The 21,584-nt window shown below is 39.1% G+C and overlaps 1 protein-coding gene across 1 annotated transcript in view; it reads right to left on the bottom strand.

Annotated features, from left to right (window-relative positions):
* LOC139711114 (uncharacterized) overlaps window positions 1–21,584 on the bottom strand; it is a 52,135-nt gene that overhangs the window by 13,566 nt on the left and 16,985 nt on the right. The window contains exons 3-6 of the mRNA XM_071623030.1: window positions 7,563–7,688; window positions 6,062–6,126; window positions 5,582–5,716; window positions 895–946 (exon numbers count right to left, since the gene is read on the bottom strand). Of these exons, the coding sequence (XP_071479131.1) occupies window positions 895–946; window positions 5,582–5,716; window positions 6,062–6,126; window positions 7,563–7,688 (378 nt within the window). The remainder of the gene's footprint in view (window positions 1–894; window positions 947–5,581; window positions 5,717–6,061; window positions 6,127–7,562; window positions 7,689–21,584) is intronic.

The raw sequence follows: 21,584 nt of genomic DNA, 5'->3' as shown, positions 1-21,584 counted from the left end.
TCTTCAAACCAGAAGAAATTCCATGAAAACCAGATGAATACCTAGTCAGATTATATCTTCATCTCACAAAATGAGATCATAACAGAAAATAATCATTTTTGACAAGATGCACCATTGGAAAATACTACACTGGACTTTCTCCAATGAACAAAAAAGATGTGTTCTAAGGTTATTAGCCAAGATTCATAAAACTTCTGAAGACTGTGACATAGCATAACTTTTCCATCATTGGTATTTGACTTCATCTGCGTACTGGAACTGAAAATGAGTAACCAAATATTTGGAAACACAGATATTTTAACACATACTATTTAACAAAATCACTAGACCATAATAGGATGGTAATAAATGTGTAATGATTACATGTTTAGAAATTGATGATACATGAAAGACTGATTTGATATACTAACACTAAGAAAACTCATCTTATCATCAGATTGAACCAGATTATCTCCCCCCCCCCCTCCCACACACACACGCACACACATGCCTGCACACACAATACCACACACACAAATCCACGCACACAATAAAACTTGCATGGAGATTTACTACGATGAAATCAAGGATTGATGTCTACTGTATTATACTCTAGATCCATAATGTATATTCACATGATTGTATTTGAACAATATATATTTTTCATTGTGCACCAGTGAAAAAAAAAAACTGTTTTCATGAATGAACACACAATACTCATGTCATATCATATCATATCATATCATATCATATCATATCATATCATATCATATCATATCATATCATATCATATCATATCACATCATATCATGTTTATTCATGTACCATTATTTTAGAAGTGTTATTCTACAAAACACAAATCAGCCAGACAACACTGACTTGACTGAAAGAAGCTATCATCCCTTTTCTTCTTACCTGTGTATTCTCCGCTTCTCCTTCCCGCACTGGTGTCTGACATGCCCGATAACTGCAGGAGGATATATGCATCACCAGAAAAACGATGTTATCTTTCAGTATTTCTGGTGTGACATAGAAGACATGCACCATTGGCCTGGATTCATTCCCATGGTGTCAATACAAACCAAGAAGAGCAATTCACCTTGTATCTATCTACCTATCAAATTATGTAGTTTGCAGTCTACAATGATGTATCTATACACAAATCTTGCTTGTATATTTGTAATATATGAAGAATTTTAATGCAAAAGGAGTTAACTCCATTCTTGTAAATTTGAGATATTTACGATTAAACCTGCTGAAATACAGAGAAAATGATAAGAAAATATGGGATATCTTTTATCATAACTTCAAAAAATATACCTCATTATGCAAAAAAAAAAATGAGTTATCATTGTGAAAGTCTAATTTTGCTCTATCTGATTATGGACTTTAAATGTAAAAAAAAAAATGGTGCTTACCCCATTTTTGCAATCAAACTTTTCATATCATCCATCTAAAATCTAATATCTGTTTTTTTTTCTATCAAGTTATTCATTCTTGATAAGTCCAGGGAAGTCACATCTCCCTTTGTAGACATCTATATGCATTTTCAATCTGCAGGGTAACTCGTTTGTTGCTAAGGCAACGGCAGAACCAAGTGACCATCTCAAAATTCAAGCAATTACAGCAGATGACTCATATGTTTGTAAATCACATTAATACCGCATGATCTATCTCACAAATGAAACCATCCAAACCATATACTTCTTTGTGCCCAATTATATATTTTAGGGTCCTTCCATAAATAAGACATTATCTACAGTTGATGTGGGTATGGACAATGCTGAATTATGACTTCTACGGGTACATGATTGTTATCAATGAGATGTAGTACATCTTTGACTGGGAGTTAAAGACACCCAGTCGCGAGGATACATGGACATATTTCAGCCGCGGGCGGCAGCACGTAAACTCGCTTCCGAAGTTGCTACGAAGCGAAATGTGTGTGTGCGCAAGACATCCCTAAAGCAATGTATCGCGCTATAGTATCTCGATTGCTCGCGATCGCTTGCTGAGCGCGGGACAGTACGTTTTGTGTAATGTGAGTGATGTTCGCATGAGCTAGTAGCTAGCTGCGTATACTTCGTACGACTACGCATTCTCTTCATCGCATCGTCGATCGTCGTCACTCGTCAACTATACTGTAATCATCAGATCAGATCAGATTAGTGAGTGCAGACCACATTATAATAAATAGGGTGGCCATCATGGACGATGACACATCGTCATGGGTAGCGGATATTACCGCCGAGTTGTCTATTCTGAACGCGGACGATTGGGTCGGAGACCCTGCCTGTATCATGTACTTGCCCTGGCGTGTGTACATAAATTCAGGACGGGGAAGCGACTGTGCCCGTGCAGGGCCAACGGCCAACGGCCACAGTTGCACTGCACATTTATGCAGTATTTTTGCACTCTTCATTGTTTTACTAACTAATATGAAGAAGGTGAGCGTTGTATCACCTGCCTGGAATATACTATATGTAAGAAGCAATGTCGAAACCCTTTCATTTGACTAGGTAAACTCACAGTTATAGCTCTGTCAGCTTAGCCTGGTGTGAATAATCTTTAAAAAAAAGACACACACACACACTCAAAGTGAACATTAAAACTCATAGATAAGTACATGACAAATAAGATGTAATGCCTTCTTCAGACAGGAGCATAAAGAAATTATTGTCTATCTCCCTCTTACACAAACAAACAGAACACTATTGTCTCAACAATACAGTGTGAAGGATAACCATTATAAATAAACCTATCACAGGTATCAGTATTTGAGGTTATGTGAGAAAAATGCCCTACAAATTAATGAAAATCGCGGACAGTAGACCTTTGTCCATAGTCAACTCAGTGTAACATCGCAAAGCCATTGTAATGGGTTAGCTTTCTACCAAACACTGATTAAAATACCAATCAGAGGCGTACCTTTGATCAACAAATAAGGGATGTGCCACGGATACCAATTAATCGTACTTGATGAAGCTCATACCTGTACATATTAGCATGTTACAAACTGATAGGTTCATATTGCCCCTTGACCTATGACCAATATCTGTATTAGAATTAAAACAATGGATTCTTATGAACTGTTGTTCATCAACAACTTCCACACCAATCAACATCCCTATTAGACACTCCTATATGAAGATGTGAAGGTAAATAAAACTGTAACTTTCACGTACAAGGGTATTGTACGTACACTACTGTAACTCTGTAGTTACTACCACTGACCTGACACTGTCGGTGTAACCAAACTTTAACGAATTTCAACTGTAAAGGATCAATTTTTTTTCTTCAGAATTTACATTTCAACATACTTGTAGAAATTCACATGAAAAGATGTACACTTCACTGGATCACTTGAATTTGGTTTCAAATTATTGGACCAAATGCATTGGAAGTTTGACTATAAATGCAACATAGATGCCTGAAACTTTTGCCAAGCTTATGAAAATTACAATCTTTATCAAAATTCCTTAACCAAACTTAAAATGTAGGGCCCCTAAATATGATGAAAGAGGAGACTTTGCTATACAGTTAAATCAATGGGGACAAACAGTATTTGAATCACAGCCATGAAATCTGGCTATGCAAATTTAACCTGGATTGTTGACGCTAGCTGCTCAGGAAAGTGACCTCTCTGTATCTATCTAGATTCTACATTTGCACATGAAATACTTTAAATTCTCAATACTGTGATGACAAAAAACTTACCACTACTTGTGATTCCCTGACTAATGACATTTGCTGCCTACTGCTGGGTCAGTTTTTAAGAAGCGATAAACTGACCCAGCAAATGTCATTTCGATGACGGCGTTATCATAATTTGACATAAATGAGAACTTAGAGAAGTTTTTCGCGGAATTATACATAGAAAAATAGGCCTACTTGTCGATGAAACGCAAAGGCCCTAGCAGTTAAAGATAGATTAGAAAAAGTCATTCCACTTCAATCATTGATTCATGTAATAGACTTCTAACGTTACTTACACATCATCTGGATCTGGATTCCTTGAAGTTGTTGACTTGGTCAGCTGGGGTTGCTTGATTGGCGTAAGCCGTGGCATTACAATTCCACCGTGCATGCCGTAACACGAATTTGCACATTCTAAATTCCTGCAAAACTGTTCATGCAACTCCAGCAAGTGGAAAGCAAATTTTTCATCGGCACGCTGACGCTGAAGCTTCCCCCTCTGCCACTGGTCTCTTACTTGTCCTAAGCAGGGAGGTGAGAGGAAACCTCCCTGTCCTAAGCATGCTAAGAACACGTCTCTCTGCGTTCTCCACTCGTCGATAGCGTCAAACAAGTAGATACGTTTTACTCGAGTTGGACGGCTGTTTTGATCTCCATTGTGAGGTTTCATTACTAAACCAAAGCCAAGGCTAATCCGAAACAGTACACGCATACCACACACATTATTGATATTGACATACCGGTACCGACGACTTTATACCAACTTTGTTATGTTCCGATCCGGCCCAACATACTGTAACACAGCTGACGCAGCAGACAATTGCCAATGAGATCAAAACAACCCGCCATATGGCCATGAGCATTGCAACTTGCTATACATGAAGTTTAGAGCTTTAATATTTCTTCATCAAAGCATATTTATAAATACCAAATATTAAACAACGTAATATATGAATGATTTAAAATATTGTTATATAATATTTTCAGACATTTAAAAATATTATTGCTTAGATTGCTGAAATTGGCACCATAGTGCAAATAAACAGAGACTGCAGCCAGATACGTACGTACGTACACCACACAGCTCTACTGTTGTGTCGCGACGGGGACCCGTAGGAGAGATTTTCATGCACATGGCTGTTGTGCGGTTTTGTGCGTGCACCCATTCGGCCCCATTCGGTAGGTATTCGGGCGTCCATGTTGAAATTACAGTGGACGGCTCGCACGGCTCTCGTGCCCCATCTGGTTTTCGCTGGTGCGCTGCGTAGCGTCGTGTTCGGCATTCGGTACGTACGGGGGTACAATAACGGCAGGAGCAGCTTGTCGTGCTTTTCTACTGAGCTGCGAATCGCCTGCGACGACCGATTGCCTTTAAAGGATTGTAGATCCTGGGCTCACTGATGCTGTTGTATCAAGACTCAAATAAATATTGACCATCGAATAATTCATGTTAGACACTGATTCATGGATAGTACATTATATACTTTGACTTCCATGACTATTGGTGTTGGAACGGTAAAGGCTGGATTACGATTTCATCACGATTGAACTGGGCATAGTACACGTATGTCTTACACTGATACTATACAGGACTTATGATGATGGGATAACACGGAGTGGAATATAACTTTGCAGTTGCCAATGTTTGGTTGGTATATGCCGGACTGTGACTTAGATGACTATACTTATCCATTGTGAGAAAGTACATGTTGATACATGGCTCACAAGACCATTGATGCTGCAATAGTTAATATGTTGGACTATAACCTGCATGGGTATTGATGGTGGATTACTATTTATGCTGAACCTATAGTCTTAAATGATGATCGATCATGGCATAGTGCATGTTGAACTTTGACCTGAATGACTATTCATCATGGGATAGTAATGTTCTGCCGTGACTTACATGACTATTGATGCTTGGTTCCCTGCCCTGCAGTGAGACTCTCTCCTCTGTCTGTGAGAGGCTGTCGGGAAGCGGGGTTCTCGGCGTTGGGGGCGCACTCTGCTGATTCTGACTCCCACTGCTTGTCGTTGAATTCTGAATGCACAAATCGTATCGCGATGCCATTGATTAGCAATGAAATGAGAATTGCTTCCACGGGGTCATAAGGTCATTTGATCTAGGAATGAACTGGGCATCATGTTAAATAAACTCCTCGGATGCTTTTATTTTCTTCCACGTGACAGCCATAACAAAATAAACAGGAAAAAAGCTCCTGAAATGTGAGCTTTTAAAGAATATTCTTGTACAGAACATCTTTTGAGAAGATCATTAAATAACTATGTATGGACTGCTTGAATACTCCTAGAGCATCACTGGAATATCTAAGAGAACAATTCTACAACATCTGGCTGTATGCGAGTGTCACGATAACTCCCTCACCTCAAATCGTCTTCTCAACGTGTTGATGAGGGCAAGAGTAGATCTGAGATTCCCGTCAGTGATTTCTGGAAATCAAATCAGAGTGCAGTGAGTCATCAGAAATAACATCAATCATACATGTCATCAAACTCCTGGAAAAGCACACATAACAAAGTGTATTCAAGCATTATACACGAAAAACAAATTTTCTAAAAAGGTCTTGGAATATCCAATATAAAAAACAACAACTTGACATCGTGATATATTACCGTACAATGCTCCTGAGGAATAGCCCATGTGATATGAGGATGGCAGGTTGTAAGAGTTATATGGGTGCCAGTTGTTGCACGACATCACACCCATTACTGCATACATGTATTACCGACATATTCAAATTTACCCAATCTTCCTTTTAATCTTTTACATGGCCCATAACTCATCTCCTCTCAGTACCCATAAAAAGCCAAAATGACTACAGGGTTTCAAACGAAGTATGGTGTGTCAACGAAGACTATTTTTCTTTTTTCATAAAGTAAACTGCATACTGCAGAGTGGACTTCTCATGCAATTTGTCTCCTCTGTAGCAAAACTCCTCATCATTTGCACAGGGGGGGAGTTGTCTTCTGTTGTCATGGCAACGAGGCAGGAAAGACAATCCTTGGAAGACAGGTGACGACTCGCTGCACTCGAAAGTGATTGCGTTTACGGGCGAATGCACATTTCGCTTCTTGACGGAACGGCCACTATCGTGGCCCCGTCTGCCCCGTGCGCGTCGCCGTTATCTATTTGCCTTGGCTGCTGAAGCGGAGGAAGTGATGAGCCCACAATTTCAATGGAGCGAAACAAATATTCCTCTCAAGCCAAGATGACTATGAATGACCTTCCCCCCCCCCCCCCCCCCCCCCCCCCACCAACTCTGGTTGTGCTACAAAGCCAACCCAGCTCTCAGATTACTATATTGCTTACAGAGAGACAGAGACAGGAAAAAAAAAATCCAAGACGTTCTATTCTCATCTTCCCTGCCAGGTGTTCGATGGGGGACCACTTTTCTCTCAGATACCATGGCAACCGGGATGAGGAGATTGGAAATGGGAGAGATAGCTGATGTGCTCCCCTCACAGCTTAATCAAACAGAGAGCGAGGGAGAGAGTGAGCAAACACCTGGTCTTTGCCAAACAAGAGGTCTGATGACCCAGCTCTGATAATCATTAAATCTTCCATCTCTTTACTTGAACTTGCTGGTCACACAGTGTAAGGTTAATGAAATCTAGAGAATGCAGTAGATGACCGGCACACTTTAATTAGGAGACCTAGTCAGCTGAATTATGAAAAACCTACACTTCTTGCTGAAATCTCTCCCCAAATTTAACACAAGATTTAGCTTTATTAAGAGCTACTCATCAAAAAATATTAATAAAGAGTAACTAATGCATTGTTTAAACTGGTGCCACTGAAATCAAATGCACACTGTACTTTACCACCAATGCATCAGAAGGAGGTGAAAATATAAAGACTATCGTACCTTCAGCATTAACCCCCCTGGTGTCGAACCCTTTTGTTTGCAGGAATCGCAGGCACAGGTGGATGTTCTCGATCCTCTGGGCACGAATGATGGGACGTGTCTGGATGCCCTGGATCTTCTCATTGACTGAAATAAAAAACAACAACAATAAAGAAAATTTTAGTCTTCATGATTATTCTTTCTTTCCACAAATTAATCTACCACAGATGTGGATGGAGAATGAGATAATGAAGTAACATGAGTGTCCCAGATCCATAGATGTGATTTGCAGGGAAATCATCTCCAGGATTTTTTTGTAAGCTTCATAATAGAAGCCAATACAACTGCCACATGCACACAATTGAACAAATGTACTGATACATCGCAATATTAAGAATAAAGACATCAGTTAGCACTGAACGCATAATACTTCAATAGCATCTCATAATTTTACCCCCCAAAAAAGACAACAGATTGAAAGCTGCACAATATACAGTTATTTTCTGTCAAAAGTAGGGCTGGAAGAGATTTTATCTTTTAAAGGTAACTTGAAAATCATCAACAAGAAATGAAAGAGACAGCTTTTTTTTTTCTTAATACAGTGCTAAGAATCATCTGATGACAATTCACTCTTATCTTGTAGTAGAAGGCAATAATAAAGAAGAATATTGACCTTTTGTTCTCTACCACACTTTTTCACTTCATTGCAAGTCAGTTATTCAAATAGCTAGCCATGGGGGTAATGATTTACGTTCTTGGCAACTCTCATATATATGTATATTTGAATCCAGTAATGCCAAGTAACACTGACACAAAAATTTTCTGAAATATAAAAAAATATATATATACCAAAGCTGTAAAGATATATTCTCAACACTCCACACAACTTCAATATTATAAACCTCAAAATAGGAGAATAAAACAGGACCATACTGCAACGAGAAGTTTGTTGAATCATCCCTGCTGTGAAGAACTCTTTTTCTACCTCGCAGTACATAACTGAACATGCCCTATCACTATCTGAATTACTTTTCCATGGACTATGTGTACACATTCACACTCCAGTGGTACTGGCAATAGGTGAATCTGTGTGACTTGACGACAAAAGATGTATAAAAGATGACATTCTGGATGATTAGTCACCCTTAGCTGGACAAACAGAAACCTATTAACCCCCCACACTGCCGTGACTTAGCCGAACCCACATCAAAAGAGGGCCATAATTCTAACTGTGTGAGTGGGTGGGGCACTACAAAGATATAAACGTGAACATCCAGAATAGAATTATCATTTTCTTATTATATCCACCATTCAAACAAACACACACACAAACACACCAACACAAAAACACACACACATACACACACTATCTCTTAAACTGAAGATTTTCCAGCCTCGACACTCCTAACTATAGACTCTGATCATCATGGGAAAATGTGGACAAAGTACAATTCACTAGTGCTATAAAGTTCCTTGCAATCCGCGTCCATCTCTTTGAGTTATACAAGAAGATATGCTCTCTGGTGCTATCTTCTTAGTCTTGTTTTGGATCATACAAAATGTATGACAAAACTAAATTGATCTAGGTACATATACTGTATATTCCAGTGGCAATAAAAGATCAAGAATACATCTATTTGGTTTGAATTTAGTTAAAAGTTTGTGAGAGGTATTTGGGTATGAGAAAGCTCTATTTCAAGCAGGAAAAAGCTATTTTTGCTTAATCAAACTATGAAGCAGGAGAAATTAAAACTCACAAGGGAGATTTTGCGAATATATGGCCTAAAAGCGGGAGATCTCCTTCTGGAAGTGGGAAAGATGGAGTCTCGATACACATTCAGTATTTGCATTGATATCCCCACATTACTGATCACTCATAATGGGGAAAAATACAAGAGATACAATTTGATTTTAAACCCACAAGCTTTACCTCATCTTTTAAACTAACAGTCTTGAAATAGCATTTTGCCCCAGCTCATATGCTACCCCACATCATTCAGCCAAAAGGAAGTACGTCCCGGCCCCCACCCCACCGCCCATCCCATTTTAGCATTGTTCCATACAGTTTTCCTGAGAAATCGCAGAGATTCCAGGATTACCTAGACCCAATTCACCCCCATAAAGGCCCAACAAACAACTTTTGTCAAGCCATGACAGAAGGTGACATATTCGACAGGTTTGCCCCGGCAAGCGATCTGCTGCCAATTGCTGGCTCAACATCTTACACCAGAGAGAGAAACAGCTTCATTTGCTGGGCTTCTGTTTACTGAAGACAAGGTCCGTCCTCCTTTGATACACACAACACTCAAAACTAGGAGGCTGTGGAAACGAGATATACCGGTAAAGCTTTTGGTGCACTGCTCGCAGAACAGTTTCAAAGTTAGACCTTATTCAGTACCTTAACACCACAACTTCAGAAGTATATTGAGGAAAAAATATCTGGTATTTAATTCTGCCACAAGCAACGATGCTGAGATATTGTATGACAATAACTATACAAGCACGGTGTGGTGAGCTGACATGTGTGAAACACAATAGCCAACAAATAGGCAACAAATTTGTGAAACTTGTCACCACGCTTTATTGAGCTGTGACACAAATGAGTGTGACGCGTAAACAGAACCCAACCGCCCAAAAGCTTTGTGCATTATGGAAAGCGGTGGGAAAAGTTAGGGTAGCGGAACAAAATTCTTACAGTCAGCTCAATGTCAGGCATGATGGTACTTCTCTTATCACACAATCTTATCATGCAAATTAAGTGGTTGTAACACATACAAATCGTGTGACAAAACTGTCATTATAATGTCAATTCACACTTGAGGCATGCTTGCTTGACTAATAACCTACAAACCGTGGATAAATGTGCCAAAACAGATGAGGGGGTATTGAGGCCATTTAGCTCCCCACCCTGAAACATATGGTAAAACTTTTGAGACCTACAATTGTACACTCAACAGATGGTCAAATGCTAAACCCTCAAGACTTTTGTTGGGTTTTTTTCTTCTACCATCACTCCGAACCACACAAAATAAAACTATCATGGGGCTGGAGACATGAAACTTAGATATGATGGAAGCATCATAACCAAATGTATAATATGTGTTGAGAGGGAAATGTCCCACCAGAAAATTAATGAAGACACAGTTTGACTGAAAGTGGCATCTCTTTCCACCTCCCTGCTATAAAGACAAGTGAATAATGCAGTGCCATTAGACAGAAAGTACATGGGGTGAAATGTTCATATAGTTGTTTTGGTAGTATTAGAGCATTTAACAAAGCTATCCCGGTCACATGATCATAAGTCATAACCTTTTTTATTTATTACAGAATATGATTTTTACAGATTTTGTAAGGAGGATACCTTCTCTGTTGTGGCAGTATGTAAGAATATGAATGTCAAATTTTTGTTTACAGTGTAAGACCATTTTTTCCCTAAAATTATTCAAGTATGTACATGTGTACAGAATGTTATATTCATCAACAAAAGAGAGGTTTCTAGCAGGTGACATATAATCCTGGGATTAAATGGTTGTTCTAAAATGCCCACAAAATGCCATGATACAAGACATAAATGGAATATAATTATACTCAATTGTCTGCTAATCTTTGTTTCTTCTTTTTTTTCCAATCTTCTACTTATATTCAAATTTACATTCTCCTGGGATTGCATGTTGCCATGACAACAGTATTGATTTTACAGAGTTGAGAATCTACTCCACACTTACATATAAAGTACACCATATATCCAAACAAGACTTCCAACTCAATCAGCTCCACAATCAGTTGATATCACTGTACCTGTGTTTGAAACATCCATACAGCTAACAATCTATCTCTTCCAATTTGTATACTGGTACTACAAAGACTCTACCTAACACTTGTGGTGTTAATACATAATAAACTTAATGACACATTTTTATCATTGCTTATTTAAAGCCTGAAAATACAAATAAATCATAAAATAGGCATCTGCTGGACTAATGCACTTTATCATCTGTATCAGTAACTACACATAATTCATTAACAGAAACCCTCATTTTCCTGGCTCAGTCTAGTTTCCTGAAGCTTCACAGAAGAAGATTTACCCTATCATTGTATCTGTGTACACGAACTGAAGACAATTTCTCTAAAAATGACTTTTACACTGATTTGACAAAAACTCCACCCTACAGGCTATAGGAAAAATTGACAGGTAAGACAAACACAAGTCATACAGTGTAGCTCACATACATATTTAACAGGGAAGTGTATACTACATTGTATCATAGTATATGAATCACTAAGGCTTGGCTGTAGCCTTATAGCTAGTGACTTTGTTTGACATTATAGGTCTCCTATGCCTTCATTATTGGGATGCTATGTTGTTGTGAATGGGCTGTTCAGAATTAATCTATAGTGAAGCCTCCGTGACGACTTCACAAGCAGAAACTAGTCTTGTGAACGATGTTATGAATCATGTTGAGTTATTGCCCCTCTAGAAATCAAAGTCGCAACCTGGTCCATACCCCACTCACAGCAAAATAAGCTATGCAAGGCCCTTTGCCTCATCTTGTGTATTCAGCTTAATATAGAGCTTCGCCTCTTTTGTTGCTCGGCAGGCGCAAATGTTCTGTAACTTGTATAACGTTCAAGTTGAGTGCTTCCATGAATGTGGTTACAACTGGTTACATCCTCAAAAGAAGACAACACAAAGAAGAATACATATGTTGGCTGTAATTGTGACGATTTTACGTTGTGCGGCATTCTATTAAAAGACATGCTGTGTATGGGGCATGCACTGTACACTTTTGTGCCAGGCTGACACCAAAGAAACTGGAAACCCTTTCATAGCGCAACAATAGGTTCCCATGTGTAAATAGACCGTCATGTACTACCGTATATACAGTGTATATTCCACATGCCATTAACTTCACCTTTCTTTTGGACATTTTTTTTTTCACACACAATGTAGGCAGATGTATATGGATGAAAATCTGGTTTTCCGAAGTATGCCATGGGAGTAAAGGGCAAACAGAGGCACCCCCCCCCATGGTCATTTGATAGTGCTTTCAATTTGAATATGATTTCAATACTATGAAAACTAATACAGTGGCATTTACAATGAAACATATGCAAGATACAGAGGCCTGGATTTACAGTCTTACAAAGCAAGTACAGGTGTACAATGAAAACAGGATCAAGTTTGGCAAATCATTTTTCTTCTTCAACGGACAGAGTTAACACTGTTACGCATTGAAGATGATAAGGGCTTTACGTAAAAATACATGAACATAATTATACAGCTAGAGCAATATTCTGAAGGCAGGTATGCAGTTAGCCACTAATACCAAAAAGGTAGTAGGCGAGTACCGCCTAGCTTATGCACATTTTACAATGGTGGTATTGGTTGGCTTCTCTTGTGCCTTACATACTGGCTTTTTTTCTTTCTTTCTTTTTCAGGAGGTAGCCCAGCTTGGCTCAGTTTGCAAAGGGCTTGTGAATCACCATTGTCTCTTGCCTGTCTTCCAGCTTTGCTCAAATGGACAATGCCCTGGTAGGTTAACCCAAGGTTATGTTTGTCTAGTTCTTTCAAGTCGTTCATTCAAAGTTTGATCCAAAGAGGCTGCAGGTGCTAACACCAGGGATAATACTGCCTCGCCCCTATATAATAGAATATTACCAGATGCACAGCTTGAGCTCACTCAGTGTGTGCATCTTTAGTTTGAATATGTACAAACACAACTTGCACTTCATTAAGTGCAAATATACATATATTTACAGTTTGGATTACTGGTATATGAAAGGTATTTTGTGTAGAATCAAACATGTAGATTCCCCCAAATCAAAATCAGGGATACATTCACAATTCTTTGCAAATTTTAATTTTCTGATATTACTGGTTTGCCTATGCTTCAGTCAGTGAGCTTGAATAAACAAGTGTATACTTCCACTTGATACATTCTATTGACTACATAACATGGATGACACAATATATTTCACATTAGGCAGTGATCTGTTTGTGTCATCACAATGATTTCACAATTACATCTTTACTTAATATCTATATCTGCAGAGTCTAGATGGAAATGTCTGTTACTTTTTACCATGCATCCAGCTTTCAAATATTCAGTTATTAGCAAAAAACTTTAACAGAATATAAAAAGCCACTACTACTGGCAGTGTCTGCAAGGAGGAACAACTCCCATCTCTCCAAAGTCAACAAAACCCACTTCGTTGAAAGTCCGCACAGTAGTTAAAGAATGCGTTCACCCGACAACCGTGCCATTTCATTTGTGGAATCTTGAGCTGAATTCCTCTTTCCTATAAACTTTCAACCTCCCAGTCAGAGCAGTTTACCCAAGATATCGGGTTCTGTCCCGATGCAAAGCCGCCGACCTCCGAGACAAATCCCCTCCGAAATCTCTCACCGTGGCATATAGGACGCCATGGCAACCGCGTCACACATTCCATGCCACTCACCAGCCAATGGTCACAGTCACCTCAACCCCTTCTGCCATAACGCTGCACAAGCAAAACAATCAACGTTAGTGGATGGAGTCGGACAGGGCCCTGGCACACAGTATGTGATATGATGACGACAGTGAATGGGCCAGCGTGTCCGTGCTGTGGTACAGGCGTTCTTTAAATGAGAAATAATATTTTGATAGCTCCTTAAGTGTCTGCCTTCTGTTCAATGTCCACTGCTAGGAACCATGGTCTTCCCCAAGGCAGTCTTCTTGCAATGCCTGAATATCTATTATGGCACCACAGAAGGAAGGAAGACTATCAAACTTTGTTTCTATTCTGAGTCTGTTTTTTTGTTGATTTACACAATTCTTTGTGTGTTTGTTATGGCTATACAGCATCCATCATAGTTCTTAAATTTTTTTTTTTTTAAATCCAAGAAGTCTTCATATCACTACCACGACTCTCCAGAGCTTCATTAAATTATACAACTACCATTTGAAATGGTCCAACAGGGTCTGGAGTAAGTTTCACCAAGGCTATAGGATGAAATCGGAGGAAGAAATATGAAACCCTGCACTAGATGATGTTCACGTCTCTCTGTTCTCTCCGTAGCTGATGACCCCTGACCTTGGACTTGGTGTTGCACTGTGAGTTAAACTGGACCCCTTTATTCTTTCAGCGCCAACGATAGGCTGGCTCATGAAACTAAACCAGGCACTGTGTTGACGGCCTCTCTGGTGACATAATAAATCAGAGGCAACTGTTATCGCAGTGAATCTTCCAGTATCACTTTTTAAGTGTTAGGAAGAACAGAGATCACTGCAGGGAAAAAAAAGTGCCATGTATATGAGACAGAGTTAATTACAAATGCTGGAATTTGGGACAACCGAGAATAGAATATCAACACTCTCCCCACGGATATGAAAAGGAATAGAATTTCTAACCCAGCAGATGATGACATGAAACGGTGGAGTCTAGTAGTTGCAGAGGATATCAGTTTACATGTCATATATTGTTCATCACTTGAATACGGCACATTGTGGGTTGTACACCTTTTATGTTCAGTAGTATCCTGGAAAGATCGTGCATGTAATCTATTAAATTGAGCCAATCAGCATTCATTCTGTGAAAAGCATGTCACAAACTGCATACAAGAAATGCCTCTACACCCATGTCACTTTCAATCTCAAGGAATCAATAAACAATCTTTGGCGGCAGTTGCATTCTTTCAATTTCCCATCTTATTGTCCCAAAAGTGCACATTGTATGTATGCAAAAGAAAAACACTTCCTACAAACACCTGTTGCCTTGCTGGCTTGCTCAGGAAAGTTTGCATAATTAATCATCTTTTTTGAAAACATAGCAAATCATACAAGAACAATATTGATAGATGGAGAGGGGGGTAGAAAAGAGCTTAATCTCCCAACACCTCTTTGGAGCCATGCATCTTCCTCAGAATCGTTATCTTGACACCTACATCTTTTCTTGTCACTGGGCGGGACATTCAACTCCTAATTCCATCCGCCACAAAATATCTTGTTTGCAAAACCGATCACAAATCAATGAGTTTCAAGTCATGTAGCCCCTATTAAGATTGAGGTCTACCTGCACTCACTCTTTTTGGCTCTAACATACAGCTCATCATCAATCATTCCTAATATCATCTGATAACTTAGAAGTCAGTTTTTCACTGTTTGTGCAACATGGAGGTCTGAAATAGGTAGACTAATACCCTCTGGGGACATCTTGCGGATAACCCTGCATAGACATGGTATCTGTGAAGGAGCTTGGGGGATGAGGAATCATCAGTTGGAGTAATTGCAGTATATCCCATCATTGTTGGTGAGGAGTAAACGGTCATTGAAGCCGAGACAACAATAATCGATATCCAGCAGGGGGAAGAAATCAATATTGACCAGAAAAGGCCGGTCCGGCAAGCGTTGCAGTGGTCACGGAGTGGTGTGTGTATTTTTTTTTTCAACCGCTGCTTTTGACTCCGCGAAAGGTCATTCCACTGAATGGGGGCCCAGGGTGAGCCCCCACGAGTGGGCCTGGTTTTGATTCCTGTGCAAGGTCTTGATGGGTGTCCAGATAATTGAATCTTTCATTGACAGAATTGCTTTGCAATGCTGCGACCATAAGGTGTCTGTTGGCCTAGACTACACCAGGGCAAAAAAAGTTTACAGCAATATGATAACCTTGCACTGTACACTAGCTCCACAGAGTGGTCACTTTTTGTGCCAAAGCAAAATTTAAAAGACAGAAAGATAGGGAGCTATTCAAATGTTAAATGAAAAGAAAAGAAATGGTGAATGGTAGTTTTGTATGAATGCTGTTATCTTTTATCTCAATGTCTGAAATGACTTAAATGTATGTATGCATATACTATATTCATCTATCTCTCAGATGATAAGCACACTTCTGTGTAATTAACAACACAATTGAAAACAAAATTGACAATGACTACAAATCTAACTACATTTTACCTTGGAGCAAACAAAATAATACAATAAAAGGCATGCATAATAAAGAAGATTTCATCATTGAATGCACCTAGCCTACAAGTCTAGTCTAGTTTGCAACTGGTCTAAATCAAGATTTATTGCTACCTGTCTTCCACAATGTATTAAGAAATGTTAACTGAACATAAAATTTTGCATCTCTATCGAAACATTCAAAGCGGCTTAATGAGCCAAACATTGGTTGTTAGCACTGCGTCACCAACACAAAACGTGAAAGGTGGATATGAATGCAGCATTACTGCATCTTGCTGCTCTGTATGCACAATGTGCACAATGAAAAAAAATTGAAATCAATACTATGAAAGAACCCCACCACCCCACTCATTAATCTCATCTCTCTAAAAAAGGAGAAGTCTGACGCTTCCATTGTTTCCACGGAGACAAGTCACTGCAGAGAATATTTACGCTTTTGTTGTGTCACGCGGGAACAGCATACATTATTCAGGAGCATCAATAGAGCTGGCGGTATCACATAACAGCCAAGCACTTAGCGAGGACGCCTAATACAAAGCAACTTGATCGATACCGGTATCGTTTCTTTCATCACTACGCTTTGTCTTCGCTGAACCGCGAATCATTTTGACACTGCCAAACAAAAGGACAAACTTAAAACATTGCAGGACTGAAATAGACCCCCGTGAATTTGCCACAAAACATGAAACGAGGGATGAATATTTTCCTGAGCAGAGGTCAATCGTTCTCAAAAATCTTTACCCAAATCAAGAAAATATGATCTTCTTTTAAAGCGATAACGTGGTGGCGAATTGTATGGCACACCATTCACCGTTTATCTATGTCAATACTGGTCATTGTAGATTCGCATCACAATCAAACGTTTTCACACCCAAGGACAATCCATTCAGCAACGCTGATCAATATCTTAATTATTCAGTTCACTCCAGATCTTTAGAGCAGCGAGGCTACTTGCTTGTTGTGACATGGCCCAAGCATAGATTGTTGATGTTCTGGGGCTGGAATAACATTCTGTTCAATGAAACTGTATCTGTGTATGAAGGCAACCCATTAGCTGGATTATGCCACATGTGACATGGCATTGAAAACCAACTTTACACTACTGTATCTTGCCTGTCCCGTGTCTGCCATCTTGATTTTCTAATAGCTTCTCAAACACTTCATGCACTTTGCATAAGGGACTCATTCAAAGTAATTGCATTTAACAAAAACTAATTTTTCATGAAGCATAAATATTTACAAAGTCTCCAGGCTCTACTCAACGATGATAATCACTCACAATTAGTGCTAAGACCCTATTACTGAGCCGTACATCACACTACGGGAGTATCAAATAGATGGATTAATAACCAGTGCCCACGCAACACAAGCCATCAAGACACGTGTTCAATGTGCAGCGTGGTCTTTCACAGTTTACACAAGCAATTTCATTCTCCCCTTTTATTACAACCATCTCGATGATCAAAAGCCTAAATTAGTTCCAAGCTCAACTGAATTAGCATAAAGAGATTACCAACATGCAAGGAATGCCATCGAGGCTTACACTAAACCGTTTTCATCTCTGCAGTCTGCACATTCACATGAATTCATGTGCACATAATTCAGCTGCTCATAAAAATGCGCTTTACATGGGTGCCTCAGTCAAATCCGAATATGATATTCATATCATTGGTAATTTAGCAAGCTGAACTCAAGGTGCTTGCACCTGGTTAAAACTAGTGTATAAAGTGGCAAAACCCAAAGAATATAGAATGATTAATAGCAGATTTGCAAGTTCTGATTGATGATAGTCACGTCTTTGTTTGACTTCTTCATGTCTTTATGTGGGGAAAAATTTTGATCGGCCATGATACACCACTGTGGTGAAGCTTCTTACAAATAGAAAGGTTTATCCTGTTGTTGGTTCCTATAGCAACACTCACTGCTTTTGAAATAAATGCTACCATTCCTGACCTTCACTGTATATCTTTGAAAATCTCTGCAAAAACCAAAATGCAGTAACCCCAAATGTGTTGACATGAAAATAGTTTTGCCCCTTCCCACAAATGCAACATTATCCAGACATCTCTAAATTATAAAACTTTGAATATTTCGCTAAATCCCTAGTTGGGAGTGGAAAGCTTTACGAGAAGTTTCATGGGAAATTTGCGGTCACACTGGCAAAACTTTGAGATCTTCAAAGATAACAAAACATCTCAATCTTTTGCCAGTATGACCACAGCTTCGTGAAAGGAACTGATGTGGCGAGGAGTGTCGCTTGTTTATTCGTTGCAGCTCCTGGTAAGAACACTTACCCTCACTGGCTCTATTGTTTATCATAATCCTAACTTTGGAAGTTCCTATGCAATAAACTTATGAAAGTTATAAATGTTTTCTCATTTATTTCACATTTATAAATGTTGTTTGATATCATAAAACAAACAACATGAAAAAGAGACAACTCATTTGATAATGACTCTATTATTGGCCTCTAGCTAAACCAAGATACATTCACAGTAATAGCCATCTCACATCAATTCTGCAGTGAGACCACCTCCTCTAAGGGATAAGTGAAGATGGGACTGATGCCGAAGGCAACCATGTACCATCTTCAAATTGAGATGGAACACAAGTGTCTGAGATGCTGACAGCCATACCTGCCGCGAAAAGTCGCACATCAGCTTTGCAACGTTTGGCCAATGTGAATATGGAATGAAATGCCTGGTAGGGCAGTCAAGCAGCTAATCTGATAATTGCTTTTCCCCACAGAGACAATCTCTTAAGATGAAGAAAAAGAAATATTCTGTGGGATCACCTAACACCCAGCTGTCATCATACCACTTAATAAAAGAAAAGCAAGATGGCACCCATATAGAAACAGGTACATTACAGAGGCCCCTTAATTCGCCACAAATCACTGCAGCTGTATGAGCACACACACACAAAAGGTAAAGGTTGAGGTTTACCTTCAGAAAAAAAAAGTAGCAAAAGGGTGAAGACTTGTTAACAAAACGTCTATCAGACCATCCACTGGAACATTGGTATGGCTAAAAAAAAAACAACTTGGTAATCTTTAAGAGCATGGTTATTCATGGAGAAAATCACTTGTTGAATACAAGTCTCTGGTTTTCTTCAATCCAGACAAATTTCAGCAGCACTGAGCTAATCCCTAGCAATAAATGCAACTGCAGTCAAGCCACAGCAAAAGAAAACACAATATCATGCTCACTGATTTAATTTTCATAGACAAAAATCACCTTTCCAGCATAATTTTCATAAGATTTATAGAGATTCATTAGTCTATCCACAAGATTACAGAATATACATATTCCTTTAAACTGGTAACTACACATCCATGATAAGTCATAATCAATGGATATAAAGAATGAGACAGTAACATGTTTTCAATTTGTAAATTTCTCATGATTCATCATCAGAGCTTTGAATGTGCAGTGTTACAAAACTGATATGGCTATCTTACAGCATCTTCATGAGAATTTAACAGTCAGCTAGTCACAAACAACAACAACAAAAAACAAATATTAAAAAATATTTTGCCTATCATTTGATTTTAGAATACATTATTCCAATTTAAAAAGGAGCTACTCAAATGGAGAAGCCATTTTTCACTGATGCAGCATGATAAAATTTGTGTCAAACTCCCCAAGATGTAATTCTATTTTTCTTGTGTTAACTCTCATGTTAGGCTTCCAGCACATTAATACATGACCTACGAAGAAGTTCTGTGAAAAAAAAAAAAATCATCTATCTTTTTAGATACAAGTTTCTGTTTTTATATCCACATTCTTATCAGTCATATGACAACTACTGTATGGTTTCCACTTCAAATTGGCATAATGCATCTTGAAAGCTCTGTCATTCAGGAGGAGAGTGCTGTACACCACATCTCTTCAAATTTTGTGCGTGGTTGTGAGCTGGTATCCAGATTCATACCAGATGTGGTTTTGTAAATCTGAGATTCTAATGTTCCTCAGAGGAAAAAAATTACAACAAAAACACAGCTTGTTTACTTTACAAACTGTCCCCCTGCACAAGTAATCAAAAAACATGACAAGCAGAAAATGAGAAACATGCTAAAAAGAAAGCAAATCCTCTCCAGAGAAGGAAAGAAAAAACCCCAGATCATTTTCAAACCAGCCCAGTTTTAGCATGACAAACAAGGGCCTACTAATCTGGGCTGAGTGAGGGGTACATTGGTGTGTAGGAGCTGAGACGTTTTAAAGCTTTCTTCTTCCACTTCACCTGTATAGTGTGTATCATTCAGTTAATTGTCACCAGGGTTGTTTGTCAGTCTTAAAGAGGGGATTGCCACAGCATCAAGCAGGCAAGTATCTCACCAAGTATCTCTCACAATTACGAGGGCAGCTAGGCCGTCCAATAAAACACATCATAGAAAGACTTTCTGCCTCTATGATGTAGATAGAAAAACACCTGAATAGAATTAATGACCCATACACACAGCCTTTAATGGCAAACTGCAAAAATGAACTGTGAAAAAAATAATTGTGTGTTATCAAAACTTACAGAAATTTCCCATCCAATGTCTCCATCTCTCTATTCATCCCCATCTACCACCCCCCCCCCCCAAAAAAAAAAAAAAAAACAAGTCAAGCAGCAAGAGTACACTGCACTTATGGACGAGTACATCACTTGTTCAAAGCTGTATACTTTATTGACCCAAAATGCAGTTATTATTCCCTCTTCAATGAGTGATTTCGAAAATGGGTGGGGACAAAGACACAACAAGACATCCCCTTTCCATTAAAGGCCTATCGAGAGTCAAGTGCAGGCAACAATACCCCCCTCCTCAGCACCACTCTCCACAAGTCTGCTATCACACCCTACTTGGTTCTTACCCCTCCCCTCCTCTTGGAAAGTATTGATTGGAGCTAACGATTTGGCTTTCTCCTCATCAAGGGGGCTAATCCAGAAGGGCCAGTTAGCTATTGAGAGTCAACTGCTCATCATTATGGGGGTTTTCAAGCCATGCATTAGTACTTTAGTGGCCAGCGATCAAAAGGGCTTTACTGCAGGTCATTAGTTCAAATTGGAGATGACAGCATTCTTCAAGGCGATGGCATCCCAATCACCCTCTGGCAGT

The sequence above is a fragment of the Diadema antillarum genome, unplaced genomic scaffold, assembly GCF_040938485.1.
Source record: "Diadema antillarum isolate AM-2024a unplaced genomic scaffold, OU_Dant_1.0 seq00001612_RagTag, whole genome shotgun sequence".
Taxonomy (NCBI): Eukaryota; Metazoa; Echinodermata; class Echinoidea; order Diadematoida; family Diadematidae; genus Diadema; species Diadema antillarum.
Note: the sequence above shows the minus strand (reverse complement) of the source record. Positions and strands in the feature narration are given on the sequence as shown.